This window comes from Oncorhynchus clarkii, chromosome 17 (genome assembly GCF_045791955.1).
Source record: "Oncorhynchus clarkii lewisi isolate Uvic-CL-2024 chromosome 17, UVic_Ocla_1.0, whole genome shotgun sequence".
NCBI lineage: Eukaryota > Metazoa > Chordata > Actinopteri > Salmoniformes > Salmonidae > Oncorhynchus > Oncorhynchus clarkii.
In genome coordinates, this window is record NC_092163.1 from 2,394,456 (window position 1) to 2,414,396 (window position 19,941).

The 19,941-nt window shown below is 42.6% G+C and overlaps 1 protein-coding gene across 1 annotated transcript; it reads right to left on the reverse strand.

Moving 5' to 3' along the window:
* Nucleotides 1–2,077: 2,077 nt before the first annotated feature.
* LOC139370139 (zinc finger protein 260-like) lies at nt 2,078–19,100 on the reverse strand. Its single transcript, XM_071109466.1, has 3 exons — nt 18,986–19,100; nt 7,534–7,747; nt 2,078–5,508 (listed from the first exon to the last, which is right to left on the reverse strand). Exons 2-3 carry the CDS (start codon nt 7,727–7,729, stop codon nt 4,655–4,657), a joined length of 1,050 nt encoding a protein of 349 aa, XP_070965567.1. The 5' UTR covers nt 7,730–7,747; nt 18,986–19,100; the 3' UTR covers nt 2,078–4,654.
* Between the last annotated feature and the right edge of the window lie 841 nt (nt 19,101–19,941).

Below are 19,941 nucleotides of genomic sequence, written 5' to 3' on the forward strand. Positions count from 1 at the left end.
CCAGAGTTAACCATCCCTGAGACCGGATGTGGTAAACAGGTTAGCTACGGTGAGACTTTTTGTAAAAGTGCTTTATAAATGAAAACATAGCAATTTATTTACCTGTGTGACAGAGGGCCAACCAACTTGCTGGTAGAGAATGCAGCGATGACATCACAGAGGGCCAACCAACTTGCTGGTAGAGAATGCAGCGATGACATCACAGAGGGCCAACCAACTTGCTGGTAGAGAATGCAGTGATGACATCACAGAGGGCCAACCAACTTGCTGGTAGAGAATGCAGTGATGACATCACAGAGGGCCAACCAACTTACTGGTAGAGAATGCAGTGATGACATCACAGAGGGCCAACCAACTTTCTGGTAGAGAATGCAGTGATGAGTACTAAAACTGTCTCCCGCACGAAAGAGCAGTGCGCTATGATAAACTGCATCTAACTGCATTGTTACATTACAGCCTTGTTCTAAAATGGATAAATAAAACAATTCCTAGCAATTTAGACACAATAATACACAATAATGACAAAGCGAAAACAGGTTTTATAGAAACCTTTGCAAATGGATAAAAAAAAAAAAAAATGGAAATACCTTGTTTACATAAGTATTCAGACCCTTTCCTTTGGGACTCGAAATTGAGCTCAGGTGCCTCCTGTTTCCATTGATCATCCTTGAGATGTTTCTACAACTTGATTGATTGGACATGAGTTGGAAAGGCACACACCTGTCTATATACAGCGCATTTAGAAAGTATTCAGACAACTTCTTAAACATTTTGTTACATTACAGCCTTATTCTAAAATGGATTCAATTGTCGTCCCCCCCCTCATCAATCTAAACACAATATTCTAATCCATAATGACATCACAATACCCCGTAATGACATCACAATACTCTAATCCATAATGACAAAACAAGAATAGTTGAGACATTTTTGCTAATTTATTACAAATAAAAAACAGACATATCACATATACATAAGTATTCAGACCCTTAACTCAGTACTTTGTTGAAGCCTCTTTGACAGAGATTACAGCCTCCAGTCTTCTTGGGTAGGACGCTACACGCTTGACACACCTGTATTTGCAGAGTTTCTCCCATTCTTCTCAGCAGATCCTCTCAAGCTCTGTCAGGTTGGATGGGGAGCGTCGTTGTACAGCTATTTTCAGGTCTCTCCAGAGATGTTCGATCGGGTTCATGTCCGGACTTTTGGCTGGGCCACTCAAGGACATTCAGAGACTTGTCCCGAAGCCACTCCTGCGTTCTCTTGGCTGTGTGCTTGGGGTTGTTGTCTTGTTGGAAGATGAACCTTCACCCCAGTTTGAGGTCCTGAGCGCTCTGCAGCAGGTTTTCATCAAGGATCTCTCTATATGTTGCGCCATTCATCTTCCCTCGATCCTGACTAGTCTCCCAGTCCCTCCCGCTGAAAAACATATCCACATGCTTCACCATATGGATGGTATTGGCCATGTGATGAGCGGTGCCTGGTTTCCTTTCATCAGACTAGAGAATCTGGTTTCTCATGGTCTAAGAGTCCTTTAGGTGCCTTTTGGCAAACTCCAAGCGGGCTGTCATGTGCGTTTTACTGAGGAGTGGCTTCCGTCTGGCCATTCTACCATAAAAGTCCAGAATGCTGCAGAGATGCTTGTCCTTCTGGAAGGTTCTCCCATCTCCACAGAGGAACTCTGGAGCTCTGTCAGAGTGAGGGCTGTGGAGGTCATGACATTTTGTCAGCCGGTGATTGTCAAGCAAATAACTGCCGGTCAGACGGTCATTGATCGTTAATTAACAAACACATTTCGCATCTCCTGGCTTCCACACGCAGCCTACAAGCCACTGATGTAGACCTTTGGAACATCTACATTTTAAAAAGTCTAATACATCCATTTAACGTAGTAGTCTACATCACAATAAATCCATTATTTATTTTAGACAGGTCTAAAGAAACACGATATGAATAAAATGTAGTCAGAAGAACAGAATACCATACTCTGAGTTGTCCTTACGTTAGGTCCTGATATGGCTGTGGGCTACACTAGTTCATTTAGCAGACAAGATTTGCTTAGAATTCCGTGGCATTATTTTTTTTAAAATTATTTTATAGTATGACGAATACAATTGAACACAGCTTAGTAAAATAGCAAGGATATTTTCTACAAACAATTTAAAAAGGAAGTGCGCACATGCGTCTACTCTGTGTTGAGCGGTTAACACAGGATCCTGTCCTCCTAATATGCTTCATGTAGAGTTACTTATGCAACTTTAGTTGTGATACAAACGTTGGGATAAATGTTCTGATTTTTTAATACATTCTAAGCCTGCATGATGGGACTCTAATGACGATTTGAAAAATAGTCGCAAGCTGCACACACTTCATCAGTCTCTCATTCAAAATTTTGACAAGCACTTGATAATATTCTCATCGGGCCTCGAATTTCCCGGGCGACGTCCCCCCCCTTGTGTGGCCTCACGGTGCCCTTGGGCTGAATATAACAGTGATAATTCCCTTCTCCCAGCTGCCGTGCGCCAAAGCACTTCTCTCACACGGCTCTCTCAGATATCTCCATTCTTATCAGCCAACGCCCGTCATGTGATCTGGTCCTTCTCACGAGAATTCCAGCTGAGAACTGGGCTACAAGTGAAGACCGATACATCGGGGGGACGGAACTGCGCATGCTCCTCTTTTTCGATTTTCCGAGGCGCATATTGAAAAAGTTAGAACGGTCCACATTTAGCCTACTTTACGTCAACCAACAAGATGAGTAGGCCTAACAAACAACAAAAGCACTTGCCTATGTCAATCTACTATCCCCCATAGCACAAGGCCTGTGGGCTGGGCTTCATGAGGTGTGCGACTATGATTTGAAAAAGTCACACAAACAAAAAGGCATTTCTGTTTCTTGCCTTGCTGCACGAGCTGGGCATCCTCCACAAGTGGAAACACATCATCCACGAGTGGAAACACATCATCCACGAGTGGAAACACATCATTCACGAGTGGAAACACATCCTCCACAAGTGGAAACACATCATCCACGAGTGGAAACACATCATCCACGAGTGGAAACACATCATTCACGAGTGGAAACACATCATCCACAAGTGATAATACATCATCCACAAGTGGTAACACATCATCCACAAGTGACAACACATCATCCACAAGTGACAACACATCATCCACAAGTGACAACACATCATCCACAAGTGACAACACATCATCCACAAGTGACAACACATCATCCACAAGTGACAACACATCATCCACAAGCTAACTTTGTCACCTATCAGACTATTCTTGATTTAAAGTTGTCTTTACATTTATAAAATAATATGTGTGAAATTAGTTTAGTTTTGATTTAGAATGGACAATTATCATGAAGTGTTTGATTAGATGTTGGATGACATTTGCATTGATCCCAGAGTGATTAGAGGGACAACAGAGTGCTGAGTACCAGGCAGTTAACCTGTTGCGACTCTAGGGGCAGTATTTTCATTTTTGGGAAAAAAACGTTCCTGTTTTAAACAGGATATTTTGTCAGGACAAGATGCTAGAATATGCATATAATTGACAGCTTTGGATAGAAAACACTCTTAACGTTTCCAAAACTGTAAAGATATTGTATGTGAGTATAACAGAACTGATGTTGCAGGCGAAAGCCTGAGAAAAATCCAATCCGGAAGTGCCCCATATTTTGAAAGCGCTGTGTGCCAATGAGTCCCCATTGAGCTGTGAATGTGCTATGAACCAGCTTACGCTTTCTACGTATTCCCCAAGGTGTCTACAGCATTGTGACGTAGTTTTATGCATTTATGTTGAAGAATACCCGTAGGGGGCTACATTGCACAAGTGGTCACATGATGCTCCCGGAGAAAATCTTGCGTAAAGTACAGAGGTAGCCATTATTCCAATCGCTTCTACTGAGAAACCAATTGTCCCGGTGGATATATTATCGAATAGATATTTGAAAAACACCTTGAGGATTGATTCTAAACAACGTTTGCCATGTTTCTGTCGATATTATGGAGCTAATTTTGAATATTTTTCGGTGTTGTTGTGACCGCAATTTCCGGTCGATTTCTCAGCCAAACGTGAAAAACAAACGGAGCTATTTCGCCTACAAAAATAATATTTTGGGAGAAAAATGAACTTTGGCTATCTACCTGGGAGTCTCATGAGTGAAAACATCCCAAGTTCATCAAAGGTAAACGATTTAATTTGATTGCTTTTCTGATTTGTGTGACAAGGTTGCCTGCTGCTAGCAGGGCATAATGCTATGCTAGGCTATCGATAAACTTACACAAATGCTTGTCTAGCTTTGGCTGTAAAGCATATTGTGAAAATCTGAGACGACAGGGTGATTAACAAAAGGCTAAGCTGTGTTCAAATATATTTCACTTGTGATTTTCATGAACAGGAATATTTTCTAGGAAGATTTATGTCCGTTGCGTTATGCTAATTAGTGTCAGATGATGACAACGGTCCCGTTCACGAGATGGGGTGTCACTAGAGATTTTTAAGCAAGTTTTGTAGGCTACTAATCAGAGCTGCATCAGAGCTCGGAGAAGCCTAATTACTGTGACTAAACGGTCACGTGGAATTTGACTGCCATCATCAACCCCGGTGTGGCGGTAATACGGTTACCGTAACGTTCTGGTCACCTCCCAGACCAAGGCCCTTCTCCCCGATTGCTCAGTTTTGCCGGGCGGCCAGCTCTAGGAAGAGTCTTGGTGGTTCCAAACTTCTTCCATTTAAGAATGATGGAGGCCACTGTGTTCTTGGGGACCTTCAATGCTGCAGAGATTTTTTGGTACCCTTCCCCAGATCTGTGCCTCGACACAATCCTGTCACGGAGCTCTACGGACAATTCCTTCGACCTCATGGTTTGGTTTTTGCTCTGACATGCACTGTTTACTACACCACTTTTGTCTTCCTCTCCCTCAACTTCTCTCTTTTCCTCCACATTGATGTCACTCTCACCCTCCTCCTCTTGGACAATTACATTGAAAGCACAGGCAGGCTTCCCTCCAATGGGTATTCTCTCATGATTTTTAAGATTTCTTAGCTGAGTGAATCCCTCCCCACACTGAGTGCAGTGGTAAGGCTTCTCTCCACTGTGTGATCTCTGATGATTCTTTAGGCCTCCTGCGACACGAAAATTCTTTCCACACAAAGAGCAGTGGTAAGGCTTCTCCCCTGTATGTATTCTCTCATGTTCCTTAAGGCTTCCAGAATGATTGAAGCTCTTCGCACATTGGGTGCAGTGGTAAGGCTTCTCTCCGCTATGTACTCTCTCATGTCTCTTAAGGTTTACTTTCTCACTGAAACTCTTCCCACATGCTGAGCAGTCAAAAGGTTTTTCTCCAGTGTGTACTCTTTGATGATTCTTTAGGTTAGTTGAGGAACTGAAACTCTTCTCACATTGAGGACAGGGGTAACTCCCACAACCAGGTGGTAGTACTGATTCTGTGGAACTGGGCTCGTTGACTGAGTCTGGGTTGGGGATCTCTCCTGTAAGAATATGAACAGATATAGGGTAAGAAACAGACAGAGGAACAAAGGCTTTAAGTTTAGCAATGTAGGATTCAACAGTCATTAGGAATACCAGAGTATTGAAAGAAATACTTTGCAAGGGGCTTGTTGCATTGCATCGCACATAGATCAAGCCATTGTGAAATTACAATGCATTTTTTTATTTAACCTTTATTTAACCAGGTAGGCTAGTTGAGAACAAGTTCTCATTTACAACTGCGACCTGGCCAAGATAAAGCAAAGCAGTGCGATACAAACAGCAACACAGAGTTACACATGGAATAAACAGGTGTGCAGTCAATAACACAATAGAAAAAAAAGAAAGTCTACATACAGTGTGTGCAAATGACGTGAGGAGGTAAGGCAATACATAGGCCACAGTAGCTATGTAATAACAATTTAGCAGATTAACACTGGAGTGATAGATGAGCAGATGATGATCTGCAAGTAGTGATACTGGTGTGCAAAAGAGCAGAAAAGTAAATAAAAACAATATGAGGATGAGGTAGGTAGATTGGGTGGGCTATTTACAGATGGACTATGTACAGCTGCAGCGATCGGTTAACTGCTCAGATAGCTGATGTTTAAAGTTACTGAGGGAAATGTAAGTCTCCAGCTTCAGCAATTTTTGTATTTCGTTCCAGTCACTGGCAGCAGAGAACTGGAAGGAAAGGCGGCCAAAGGAGGTGCTGGCTTTAGGGATGAACAGTGAGATATACCTGCTGGAGCGTGTGCTACGGGTGGGTGTTGTTATTGTGACCAGTGAACTGAGGTAAGGTGGAGCTTTACCTAGCATAGATTTATAGATGACCTGGAGACAGTGGGTCTGGCGACGAATATGTTGCGAGGGCCAGCCGACTAGAGCATACAGGTCGCAATGGTGGGTGGTATATGGGGCTTTGGTAACAAATGGATGGCACTGTGATAGACTGCATCCAGTTTGCTGAGTAGAGTATTGGAAGCTATTTTCTAGATGACATCGCCGAAGTCGAGGATCGGTAGGATAGTCTATTTTACTAGGGTAAGTTTGGCGGCGTGAGTGAAGGAGGCTTTGTTGCGAAATAGAAAGCCAATTCTAGATTTGATTTTAGATTGGATATGTTTGATATGAGTCTGGAAGGAGAGTTTACAGTCTAGCCAGACACCTAGGTATTTGTAGTTGTCCACATATTTTAGGTCAGAACCGTCCAGAGTAGTGATGCTAGTCGGGCGGGCAGGTGCAGGCAGCGAACGGTTGAAAAGCATGTATTTGGTTTTACTAGCATTTAAGAGCAGTTGGAGGCCACAGAAGGAGAGTTGTATGGCATTGAAGCTCCTTTGGATGTTAGTTAACAGTGTTCAAAGAAGGGCCAGAAGTATACAGAATGGTGTCCTTTGCGTAGAGGTGGATCAGAGAATCACCCGCAGCAAGAGCTATCGTTGATATATACAGAGAAAAGAGACGGCCCAAGAATTGAACCCTGTGGTACCCCCATAGAGAGTGCCAGAGGTCCGGACAACAGGCCCTCCGATTGAACACACTGAACTCTGTCTGCGAAGCAGTTGGTGAACCAGGCGAGGCAGTCATTTGAGAAATCAAGGCTATTGAGTCTGCCGATAAGAATACGGTGATTGACAGAGTCGAAAGCCTTGGTCAGATCGATGAAGATGGCTGCACAGTACTGTCTTTTATCGGTGGTGGTTATGATATCGTCTAGGACCTTGAGCGTGGCTGAGGTGCACCCATGACCAGCTCTGAAACCAATTGTCAAATTACAATGCATTGCATATTGGTCGGTAGCCATTTTTCAGGGGCACTCGCCTCACCTCTTACACATACAGAAGTCTGAGGGTTATACTACAAAGCAGAATCAATGAGTTAGCCAGCTAACTTGCCTAAATATTCAGAATTAACATTTTATTCAACATCCAAAAACATATGTTTATATTTCTTAATGAACCAGAAAATCAATGCTTATTTTGGGTTGTTTACCTCTGAACCAAAGCCTATTAGCCTGAATTTACCTGAGTCAGAGTCCCTGTCCTCCTCTCGCTCTTCCTCCTCCCCCTCATTGATTTCTCTCTCCTCCTCCTCCTCTTTGACAATCACATTGAGTTCCACTGTTTGATTGCAATCCCCCAGCTTCACTGACAGCAACTCTGGACCCCGCTGTGAGCTTCTCTGGGCTGGAACACCACAACCAGAACCTGGTTCAGACATGGTAGGCTAGAGGTGGATCTAAAAGAAGAGAAGACCGAAAGAGTTCAGGGTGATTTTCATAAACCTAGATTGTGGTATAGCTCCAGAAAAGACAAAAATGTATCTAAGCTAGCTAACCACACATCCCGTCCAGCAGGAAACCTTTTTCCATAAAATAAATATAGGATTGACGGCAACAGCCAGTCAGATTAGGCATTAAGTGAAGAAAAACACTGGCTGTTGAGTACAAGCATATTCAGTTCAAATTCATTACTATTATCTGATACACTCAGTGATTGACATTACCACCCCATCCTCAGTAGCCGATTCAAACATCACCCTATAAGCAACACAAGCATTTTCTTACCTCAAAATCGCCTGGCTATTCATGTTGAATAGATTAGGGGTAATTCTAAGGTAACAGATTGATGCTGACACACAGAGTTGTCACTTTAAAAATGTATGAAAAACCAATGAATGCAAAGTTAAACAATCCATTCAACTCCATGGAGCACAAGCACCATTTCCACTGAACATTCTACAACGTTAAACACAAGGCCTACTTCTAACAATTTCCACAAACGACACAAACCGTCATTCTGTTAACAAACTTTGTATCTGCATCGTTCTTCAAGTCAACGTGTTTTTGTACCATTTTCAGTCTTAATTGTTAAAAGTAGTTTAGAATCGTTTGGTTTAATTCCATTATGAAGTGTAAGAATTATAGAATGTTCATCCACTAGGAGCAGTGGTATAGTGTTGAGAGTCTTGATTGTCAACACAACAAAACAAGAGCAACAGTATGGTGTCTTTAATAGTCAATGTATACAATCACTCACCGTGATATAGCTTCACACTGGTAACACTCAACATAATAAAGAGCAGTGGACCGTTTTCTCAAACCATCAGCATTAAAAACACTCAGTAATAAAACAGTAGCTTTCCTAAAACCACATTCAAAATTCAGCAAGGTGAAACAAAGTATTTCTCACTCAGTAACCCCTCAATAACCAATAACATAAAACAAGTTGGTGAAATATTAAAACAGGTCATTCAACCATAACCTCGTAGATAATCAACCTTAGATTGTCAGATAAATGGGCGGCCCGTCAGGAAGTCCAGGATCCAGTTGTAGAGGGAGGTGTTCAGTCCCATGGTCCTTAGCTAAGTGATGAGCTTGGAGGGCACTATGGTGTTGAACGCTGAGCTGTAGTCAACGAACAGCATTCTCACGTGTTCCTGTTGTCCAGGTGGGAAAGGGCAGTGTGGAGTGCAATAGCGATTGGGACATTTGTGGAACTGTTGAGGCGCTATGTGAATTGGAGTGAGACCTGGGTGTCTGAGGTGATGGTGTTGATGTGAGCCATGACCAGCCTAGAGATGTGAGTCCTACGTGGTGGCAGTCATTTAGACAGGTTACCATGGCGTTCTTGGACACAAGGACTATGGTGGTCTGCTTGAAACATGTAGGTATTACAGACTGTGTCAGGGAGAAAATGTCTTGCCAGCTGGTCAGCTCTGCGTATGCGTCCTAGTAATCCGTCTGGCCCTGTGGCCTTGTGAATGTTAACTTATTTAAAAGGTCTTACTCACATACGCTATGGAGAGCGTGATCACACAGTTGTCCGGAAAGGCTGATGCTTTCATGCATGGTTCAGTGTTGCTTGCCTCGAAGTGAGCATAGAAGGCATTTAGCTCTTCTGGTACGTCTGTGTCACTGGGCAGCTCATGGCTGGGTTTCGCTTTGTAATCTGTGATAGTTTGCAAGCGCTGCCACATCCAACAAGCGACAGACGCGGTGTAGTAGGATTCAAACTTGATCCTGTATTAACGCTTTGCCTGTTTTATGGTTCGTCTGAGGACATAGCGGGATTTCTTATAAGTGTACAGATTAGTGTCCCGCTCCTTGAAAGCGGAAGCTCTAGCCTTTAGCTCAGTGCAGATGTTGCCTGTAATCCATGGTTTCTGGTTGGGATATGTACGTACAGTCACTGTGGGGACAACATCGTCGATGCACTTCTTAAAGAAGCCGGTGACTGATGTGGTGTACTCCTCAATGCCATCAGATGATTCCCGGGACATATTCCAGTCTGTGCAAAACAGTCGTATCATCCACTTCGTCGGACCACTTCTGTATTGAGCGAGTCACTGGTACTTCCTGTTTGAGTTTTTGCTTGTAAGCAGGAATCGGGAGGATGATTTGCCAAACGGCGAACGAGGCAGAGCTTCGTATGTGTCTCTGTGTGTGTAGTAAAGGGGATTTAGAGTTTTGCACAGGTGCATGCTGGTAGAAATGAGGTAAAACTGATCACCGGTCTCTGGATGAGCATTTTCTTGTTTGCTTATGGCCCTAGACAGCTAGGTGAAGTAATTACAGTGCCTTGCGAAAGTATTCGCCCCCCTTGAACTTTGCAACCTTTTGCCACATTTCAGGCTTCAAACATAAATATATAAAACTGTATTTTTTTGTGAAGAATCAACAACAAGTGGGACACAATCATGAAGTGGAACGACATTTATTGGATATTTCAAACTTTTTTAACAAATCAAAAACTGAAAAATTGGGCGTGCAAAATTATTCAGGACATCAACCTCTCCCTCAACAAGACAAATACAAGACACATGCGTAGGAAACGGACTACAGGAAACGAAGGGCCGAGCACACCACCATTCACATTGACGGGTCTGTAGGAGAGGGGTCGAGAGCTTCAAGTTCCTCTGTGTTCACATCACTAAAGAACTATCATCGTCCAAACTAGAGGGCGACGATTAATCGAAATGGCCGATTAATTAGGGCCGATTTCAGGTTTTCATAACAATCAAAATCGGTATATTTGGGCGCCGATTTGCCGATTTTTGTTTTTATATCTTTATTTAACTCGGCAAGTCAGTTAAGAACACATTCTTATTTTCAATGACGGCCTAGGAACGGTGGGTTAACTGCCTCGTTCAGGGGCAGAACTACAGATTTTCACATTGTCAGCTCGGGGGATCCAATCTTGCAATCTTACAGTTAACTTCTTGCTCCTACTTGAGACGCAGATGTCTCAAGTAGACACCTGGAAATGCAAATGCGCTACGCTAAATGCTAAATGTACTCGTTAAAACTCAAACGTTCATCAAAATTCACATGCAGGGTATTGAATTAAAGCTACACTCGTTGTGAACCTAGCCAACAAGTCAGATTTTTAAAATGCTTTTCGGCGAAAGCATGAGAAGCTATTATCTGATAGCATGCAACACCCCAAAATGCCTGAATGCGATGTAAACAAAGATTTAGCTTAGCCGGCGCTACACAAAACGCAGAAATAAAATATAAAACATTCATTACCTTTGACGAGCTTCTTTCTTGGCACTCCTATATGCCCCATAAACATCACTATTGGGACTTTTTTTCGTTTAAATCGGTCCATATATACCCAAAATAGCTTTCTATGGAAAATGTGTCATTCAGAAAAAAACATTGTTTTTAAACGCTGCGTCATTTTTTTAAATTAAAAAAGTCGACGATAAACTTTCACAAAACACTTCGAAATACTTTTGTAATCCAACTTTAGGTATTAGTAAACGTTTATAATCTATCAAAATGATTACAGGGCGATGTATATTCAATAGCTCCTCGTTTTCAAATCAATGGCTGCCAATGTGCACATTCAAAACATCCTGGTGGAGACCGGAAGAAATGGAATCCAGTTAGTTGGATTTACCAAGAAAAAAGTCCCTTGAAAATGACGACAAAGGCGACATCGTGTGGAATCTGTAGGAATTGCATGCAGATCCATAATTAATTTTGTGCCCTTTTAACAACCCATGAAAGTGACGCATGGAAATTATTTTTAGCTTTCAGAGAGCAGTTTTTCGTGCGTTTTTTGATGAAACAAACGATCTGTTATAGTCACAGCCGTGATTTAACCAGTTTTAGAAACTTCAGAGTGTTTTCTATCCACACATACTAATCATATGCATATACTATATTCCTGGCATGAGTAGCAGGACGCTGAAAAGTTGCGCGATTTTTAACAGAATGTTCGAAAAAGGAGGGGGTAGACTTAAGAGGTTTTTAACTAGTCAAACGCAATAACGACCTGCCTCTCTCTCGTTGCACTCCACAAGGAGACTGCCTGTTACGTCAATGCAGTAAGCCAAGGTAAGTTGCTAGCTAGCATTAAACTTATAAAAAACACAATCAATCATAATCACTAGTTAACTACACATGGTTGAAGATATTATTAGATATTATCTAGCGTGTCCTGCGTTGCATATAATCTGACTGAGCATACAAGCATACAAGTATCTGACTGAACGGTGGTAGGCAGAAGCAGGCGCGTAAACATTAATTCAAACAGCACTTTTGTGCATTTTGCCAGCAGCGCTTCGTTGTGCGTCAAGCATTGCCCTGTTTATGACTTCAAGCCTATCAACTCCCGAGATTAGGCTGGTGTAACCGAAGTGAAATGGCTAACTAGTAATAACTACAACCTAAAACTTCTTACCTGGGAATATTGAAGACTCATGTTAAAATGAACCACCAGGTTTCATATGTTCTCATGTTCTGATCAAGGAACTGAAACATTAGCTTTCTTACATAGCAGATATTGCACTTTTACTTTCTTCTCCAACACTTTGTTTTTGCATTATTTAAACCAAATTGAACATGTTTCATTATTTGAGGCTAAATTGATTTTATTGATGTTAATCGGTATTGGCTTTTTTGGTCCTCCAATAATCGGTATCGGCGTTGAAAAAAATCATAAATCGGTCGACCTCTAGTCCAAACACACCAACAGTCGTGACGAGGGCACGACCATGCCTCTTCCCCCTCAGGAGGCTGAAAAGATTTGGCATGGGGCCCTCAGATCCTCAAAAAGTTATACAACTGCACCACTGAGAGCATCTTGACTGGCTGCATCACCGCTTGGTATGGCAACTGCTTGGCATCCGACCGCAAGGTGCTACAGAGGGTAGTGCGTACGGCCCAGTATATCACTGGGGCCAAGCTCCCTGCCATCCAGGACCTCTATACCAGGCGGTGTCAGAGGAAGGCCCTAAAAATTGTCAAAGACTCCAGCCACCCAAGTCCTCCCTGCTACCGCACGGCCAGCGGTACCGGAATACCAAGTTTGGCACCAAAAGGCTCTGGAACAGCTTCTACCCTCAAGCCATTAGACTGCTGAATAGCTTCTACCCCCAAGCCATTAGAATGCTGAACAGCTTCTACCCTCCAAGCCATAAGACTGCTGAACAGCTTCTACCCCCAAGCCATTAGACTGCTGAACAGCTTCTACCCCCAAGCCATAAGACTGCTGAACAGCTTCTACCCCCAAGCCATCAGACTGCTGAACAGCTTCTACCTCCAAGCCATCAGACTGCTGAACAGCTTCTACCCCCAAGCCATAAGACTGCTGAACAGCTTCTACCCCCAAGCCATCAGACTGCTGAACAGCTTCTACCTCCAAGCCATCAGACTGCTGAACAGCTTCTACCCCCAAGCCATTAGACTCCTGAACAGCTTCTACCCCCAAGCCATCAGACTGCTGAACAGCTTCTACCCCCAAGCCATTACTGCTGAACAGCTTCTACCCCCAAGCCACTAGACTGCTGAACAGCTTCTACCCCCAAGCCACTAGACTGCTGAACAGCTTCTACCCCCAAGCCATTAGACTGCTGAACAGCTTCTACCCCCAAGCCATTAGACTGCTGAACAGCTTCTACCCCCAAGCCATCAGACTGCTGAACAGCTTCTACCCCCAAGCCATTAGACTCCTGAACAGCTTCTACCCCCAAGCCATTAGACTGCTGAACATTTTCTTCACCATAATTAAACTAAGGATCTTCAGCTAAAATTCGTTAATAATCTGCTTCCGTAGTCAGAACTAGCGATATATTCCAGCTCATGAATTTCCTGAATATCTGTATTTGCATTAGCCAGGCTATCTGCTACGGTGGCTACTTCTTATAATGAGCAGCGACGCTCCTGGGGGTGTAAACTCAGTGGACCTGGAGACTAGAAGTGTTCCTGGGGGTGTAAACTCAGTGGACTTGGAGACTAGAAGTGTTCCTGGGGGTGTAAACTCAGTGGACTTGGAGACTAGAAGTGCTCCTGGGGGTGTAAACTCAGTGGACTTGGAGACTAGAAGTGCTCCTGGGGGTGTAAACTCAGTGGACCTGGAGACTAGAAGTGCTCCTGGGGGTGTAAACTCAGTGGACTTGGAGACTAGAAGTGCTCCTGGGGGTGTAAACTCAGTGGACCTGGAGACTAGAAGTGTTCCTGGGGGTGTAAACTCAGTGGACTTGGAGACTAGAAGTGTTCCTGGGGGTGTAAACTCAGTGGACTTGGAGACTAGAAGTGTTCCTGGGGGTGTAAACTCTGTGGACTTGGAGACTAGAAGTGTTCCTGGGGGTGTAAACTCAGTGGACTTGGAGACTAGAAGTGTTTCTGGGTAGAATGGACCTTTTACTGCAGCACAACGTATAGAAGATAAGAGTACACACACAAACAACATTGTTGACCGTTTAGGATTGAAATAAACAAAACAAAAAACAAAAATCACATATCTGATATAAAATATTTAATTATTCTTTGTATGATAACAAGTATAAAATGTATTGATAATTCAGCACTAAATATTAATTTATAAAGTGTCCCCAGAGAGGAAGAGGCCCAACTCGGCTGCAAATCTGTCTCCCTCCAGCATGGGGCGTTTTCTTGTTGTTTCACCCACCAAGCAGGCAGTTTTGTATGGAGGTCAATGAGAGTGAGTCGAATTTGGTCAACAACAAAAGCAATGACTTAATTGCTACACTAGATGAATTTGATCAAATAAAAGTTTTGTAATGCTTAAGTCGTTATGACTGTACTGATATAAAACTAGGACACGTGACATTCGGGACACGCTACTTTTAGGAGAAAAAAACCCCTCTATATTGGAGTTGTCTCGAGATGGCTATGCATATTCATGGCATGAGGCTAGTAGCATAGCATCTCTCTCCATTGAATACAGGCGGTTGATGTCAACAACCCTCATCAAATATTCAAAAACGGATTACAATAATGAGATGTATCGACCAATGAGATGAGGCCACCAGCTCAGAGAGCAAGACAGACGCTTTGTGGACAACCACTCCCATTATTAGGGCGGAGAGACATGCATCCTCTTCAGTTTATCCATAATGTTTGGTAAACATGACGGGACTCTTATTCTGAAGGATTCCAAAAGATCCAATGACAACAACCGGTTCCAAGAAGCGAGTAAGACGGAAAAGGCGACTGTGCTTGAATCTGAAAGTGCGACAAGTGTAGTGTGTGATAACGAATGGAAACTAGTGAAATCAAAGAATGGAAACAAAAACGGGCCAAAGTTGTATTAGAAGACCAGGACCGGTCCAATAACGCATTTATCATCGGACTGCATTGTTTTGGACAAGGAGGTTAATTTGGGAAATCCATTTGTAATACCAAGGACTGTAAAGAAAGCAGTGGGAAAGGTGAACCTACGTCAGAAGTGACCTGTATTGATCTTCGGAGCCTGCAAAAGGAGGATATAGCTGACGAGTCCCAGGATTGGTCAGTGCACGTCACCTGACCCGTATGGTGAATGGAAGGTAGGAGAAAAGCCTGTCGATATTGTTGTTGTTGTTTGAGGAGACTCTACCTGAACAAGTGAAGCTTGGATATGTGAGATATGCGGTGAGAGCATTTATGTCCAAACCATTACAGTCGGGGGGGAATTGTAAAGGATATGATTAAATGTTTGCAGATGGGAGAAGTAGGATATTGAAGAATATGTGAATGGAAAATGTTGCAACTGTGGTGGGGTTCATACTTCCTTGAGTGCCCTGTTAGGGAGGCTGAGGTGTCAAGAAATGATGGCTGTGCAGCAGATCTCCTATGTGGAGGCAGTGAAGAGAGTCGAAGGGGGAAGAGGCAACAGTGTTGAAGATATGGCAGGGGGAGGCATTGCAACCAGTTGCTAGTGTTTTAAGGTAAATCAAGTTATCTGGATACACTCATTGTAAAGAAAGTGGATTGTGTGGCATTTATAGCCACAGAGGTTAATTGTACAACACAAGTGTCTCACAAGTCCAAGAACCTGGATATCATTATATCTGCAGCAGATGCGTTTTTGGGTCTCCAAGACTTCACGACAGAAGCACTGAAAGGACTACTGTCGCTAGGAAATGTCCCGTCCTCACAGGAGCATCGTTCTTCAAGTCAATGAACCTGTTCAGAGTTTAGGGACCTTTTTTTCTTCTTTATGATCACTTTATTTGTATTTATTTTTTACAGGAAAGTAGGTTGATTTTGTTTAGCAAATTTTTTTTGTTGATAGTTTGTAAAAAAAAAAAATACTAATAATATAATAATACCCGGATCCTGATTATCCACCCCACAGGTGGAGGCGGAATGCACATCCAATTGTTGAGAACGCCATTATACGATAGAAGAAGAAGAAGATCCGTGACCTGGAAATACTTAGTTACTCTTGCCTGCTTCACAGCTGTATCACGGAAAGAACAATGAGACAGATATTTCACTGGATGTATAAATATGAAGCATCTGCTTGGTGGTTCAACAGCGGAATAAGTTGTTGACTTTAGCCTTTGCAAAAGTATTTTTTTTAAATGTAGGAGTGCAAAGTTGAATTGAGTTATTGCACACGGCTCATTTCACAGAGTAGGCATTCCCTAACGGAAATATGCAGATGTATGAACGGGCCAATAGGATCTCGCTAGCTCACGCTCATTCTGCCCACTATAATCTGTTCCCATTGGAAACGACAGGCTGTGGTTTATCTTGGTTTAGTTATAAAAATCTTTGGCCTTATTATTTTTGATGGAAACCCACATTTCGATTGACATTCCTTCTTAATTTGCTTGAAAACGTTATGGGAAAATGGTTACGCCTTGACCACGCCCCCACTAGCATTGTATTGGTGCACCAAGTACATTCATTCATTCATTCAAATCAAATCTTATTGGTCACATACACATGGTTAGCAGATGTGGGCGGCAGGGTAGCCTAGTGGTTAGAGCGTTGGAGTAGTAACCGGAAGGTTGCAAGTTCAAACTCCCGAGCTGTCGTTCTGCCCCTGAACACCCACTGTTCCTAGGCCGTCATTGAAAATAAGAATTTGTTCTTAACTGACTTGCCTAGTTAAATAAAGGTAAAATAAAAATGTTAATGCGAGTGTAGCGAAATGCTTGTGCTTCTAGTTCCGACCATGCAGTAATATCCAACGATTAATCTAACCTAACAATTCCACAACTTCCAAAGTGTAAAGGAATGAATAAGAATATGTACATAAACAGATGAGTGATGGCCAAAAGGCACAGGCAAGATGCAGTAGATGGTATTATTAAAGTACAGTATATACATATAGTATATACATATGAGATGAGTAATGTAGGGTACATTATATAAAGTGGCATTGTTTAAAGTGGCTAGTGATACATTTATTACATCCAATAATTTATTATTAAAGTGGCTAGAGATGTGAGTCAGTATGTTGGCAGCAGCCACTCAATGTTAGTAAGATAGAAGCTGTTTTTCAGTCTCTCGGTCCCAGCTTTGATGCACCTGTAACGTAAACCCCATTCTGTACAAATGTGCGTAACCGCGGCTACAAAGAAAACTAATGGGACTGTAGCGACTGTTGACGTCCAAATCGAGGGTGTGAACTAGGTTTCTGTTCAAGCGTTGATCGACATGGTAATGACTCTATGGTATTGGAGAAATGTTGAAAAAAAAAAAACTGACCCTCCGTTACATCTAGACGTGTCATGTCGTAACGTACAGCATAAAGCAACTATTTCTGTCTTACAATCTCTCTCCACCAGGTGTAGCACTTCTCTCATCGTTTAAAAACAAGAAATGGACAGTGATGGGGGTAAGGGGGTGGGATACCTAGTCATTTTTTTCATCATCATTGCATGCGATCATCATTCTCCAAGCCGCTGTTTACTTCTAAGATCACTTTAGCACCGCCCTAAAAACCCGATTCAAATTCGACACAAACCTTCAAATAGGTATGTAATGACACATTATATAAACTCTTTATAGTGTTTTATTTACATTTTAGAGGCGATAAGGTGATAAATTGGACAGATCGAATGAAAAAAGCAATTTTCCCACAAGACATCTGTCCCCACCCGCCATTTTTAAAAAGACCAGACGGGCTCATTGCCTGCTTGAATTATGCAGAAACGGGCCGTGTTAAGGTCATGTAATTGATTTTGTTGGAAAGGGGAGGAATTGTGCTTTACAATGGTATTGACATTACAGTTGATCTGGAAGCATTACGTTTTGGGGGAGCTAAAATAAGGGCAATTGTACAGACCAAGGCGATGTACGAGTTTACGTTACTGACCTCGCCTTCTTGATGATAGCGGGATGAACAGGCAGTGGAACAATGCGTTTGCCTTGCGTTGCAGTGCGTTCTGTGTGGTGCATATGTTGAATTTATCTCAAGTATGCGTAAATGCATGTGTGGACGGCTTGACAGAAATTGTAGCTGAAGGTTGAATTTTTGTTGCACAAATATCCAGATGCTGCGTACCATTTTGCGCAACGACACTATAGGTTTGTTCAAGGGATTAACTGTTTGCATAATCGGGAAACCGGGAAGTTTAGCAACGGTTAGTTCTCATATGTATATACTGCACTCAATACCATCTACTGTATCTTGCCTATGCCGCTCTGTACCATCACCCATTCATATATCTTTATCTACATATTCTTTATCCCCTTACACTTGTGTCTACAAGGTAGTAGTTTTGGAATTGTTAGCTAGATTACTTGTTGGTTATTACTGCATTGTCGGAACTAGAAGCACAAGCATTTCGCTACACTCGCATTAACATCTGCTAACCATGTGTATGTGACAAATACAATTTGATTTGATAATATTGCGAGTTAGCTACCTAGATAGGTTAGTTATACAAATATTTGGTTTGGCTATCTTTGGCTAAACAAGGAGCAGCCGGTTAGCTAATTCCTCGCTACAGTCATTTTACTCACAATGAGTCGACAGCTGGCTAACTACGAAATGAAAGTCACACTTCAACCGTGAACCTGAAATAAAGTTAGCATGTTAGCTAGCTAGCTACACAAACGGGTTGGACGGGAGATGTGTTGCTAACTGGCTAACAGCTAACTAGCTGGGGGAACAACAAAACCAGGCCGCTGAAACCAGTGCGGTTTCATCCTGGAATGCGTTGGTTTACAGACCGTGTTACAAGCATCATTAAAACAAATAATAATCATTAGCAATAGGTTACCTGGAACTGATTTCCTGAAGCGAATTGTTGGCTGAAAATAATTGGAAATGGTGAGGTCTCGTAGAGCAAGCGGGAAAAACGTATCCACTTTCCGAGTGAGTTTGGTCTGGATTATGAGATGCGGCAGGAAAATTCGTGAGCGTCGTATCAGCGTAGTCATTGTGCATGTTTTACCGGCCTCCGACGGAAAGAAGTCAGGCAAAACTAACGAAAATAGATTTCTCAACCAAAACAAGACAGCTGTCATTACATTCTATTTCTATCAGCAGTGTGATGTCATATTATTACAACAGTGTACAGCATCTGTTATCCTTTATTATCCTCATGTTACTATACTGACTTGTCATCGATAAATGCAATCTACCAACGAAGAAGAGGCATTACAGACAGTAGCCATGAAGTGCCATTTAGTGCTTTGAAAGGCTGGCCATGGCTCACAACAGCATCCTCCCGGACACCGTAGATCAGGTATTAAAAATGTGATTCACATTAATAAACAGTCCATTTGTATTTTCCAACGGGGCTATACATTTGGGTGAGGTTTTTTTTATAGCCTGAATAGCCTCGTTTCACTGCCCCCAAAAAAATTAAACCATCTAGTGTTCAGTGAAATAACAAAACGTCAAATACAAAATGTCAAATAATTAACATCCAATCACATTAACCGCTGCTCTCTCGTGGGAATTCCACCAACGTAGCTGCTGCTCATGTTGGTATCCGTACTGATGGCACAAAAGCCATGACAGGGAGACATAGTGGAGTGGTAACGCGCGTGCAAACAGTTGCTCCCGACCCCACTTGGGTTTACTGCAGCATCCACCGCAGCTTGAAAGACGTGTGACACCACAGTGAAAATGGTGAACTTAAAGCAAGGCCCCTGAACTCGTATTTTCTGCACTACGTTAAGGATATGAGCAGCGACCATGTAACGCTTTTACAACATACAGAAAGTGCGC

What these genes read in the sequence shown, in the direction of transcription:
- LOC139370139 (XM_071109466.1), bottom strand. Translation starts at nt 7,729, where the DNA reads ATGTCTGAACCAGGTTCTGGTTGTGGTGTTCCAGCCCAGAGAAGCTCA. An exon ending in GGACAGGGACTCTGACTCAG is followed by an intron (nt 5,509 to 7,533) that starts GTAAATTCAGGC and finishes ATATTCTTACAG; the next exon opens with GAGAGATCCCCAACCCAGAC.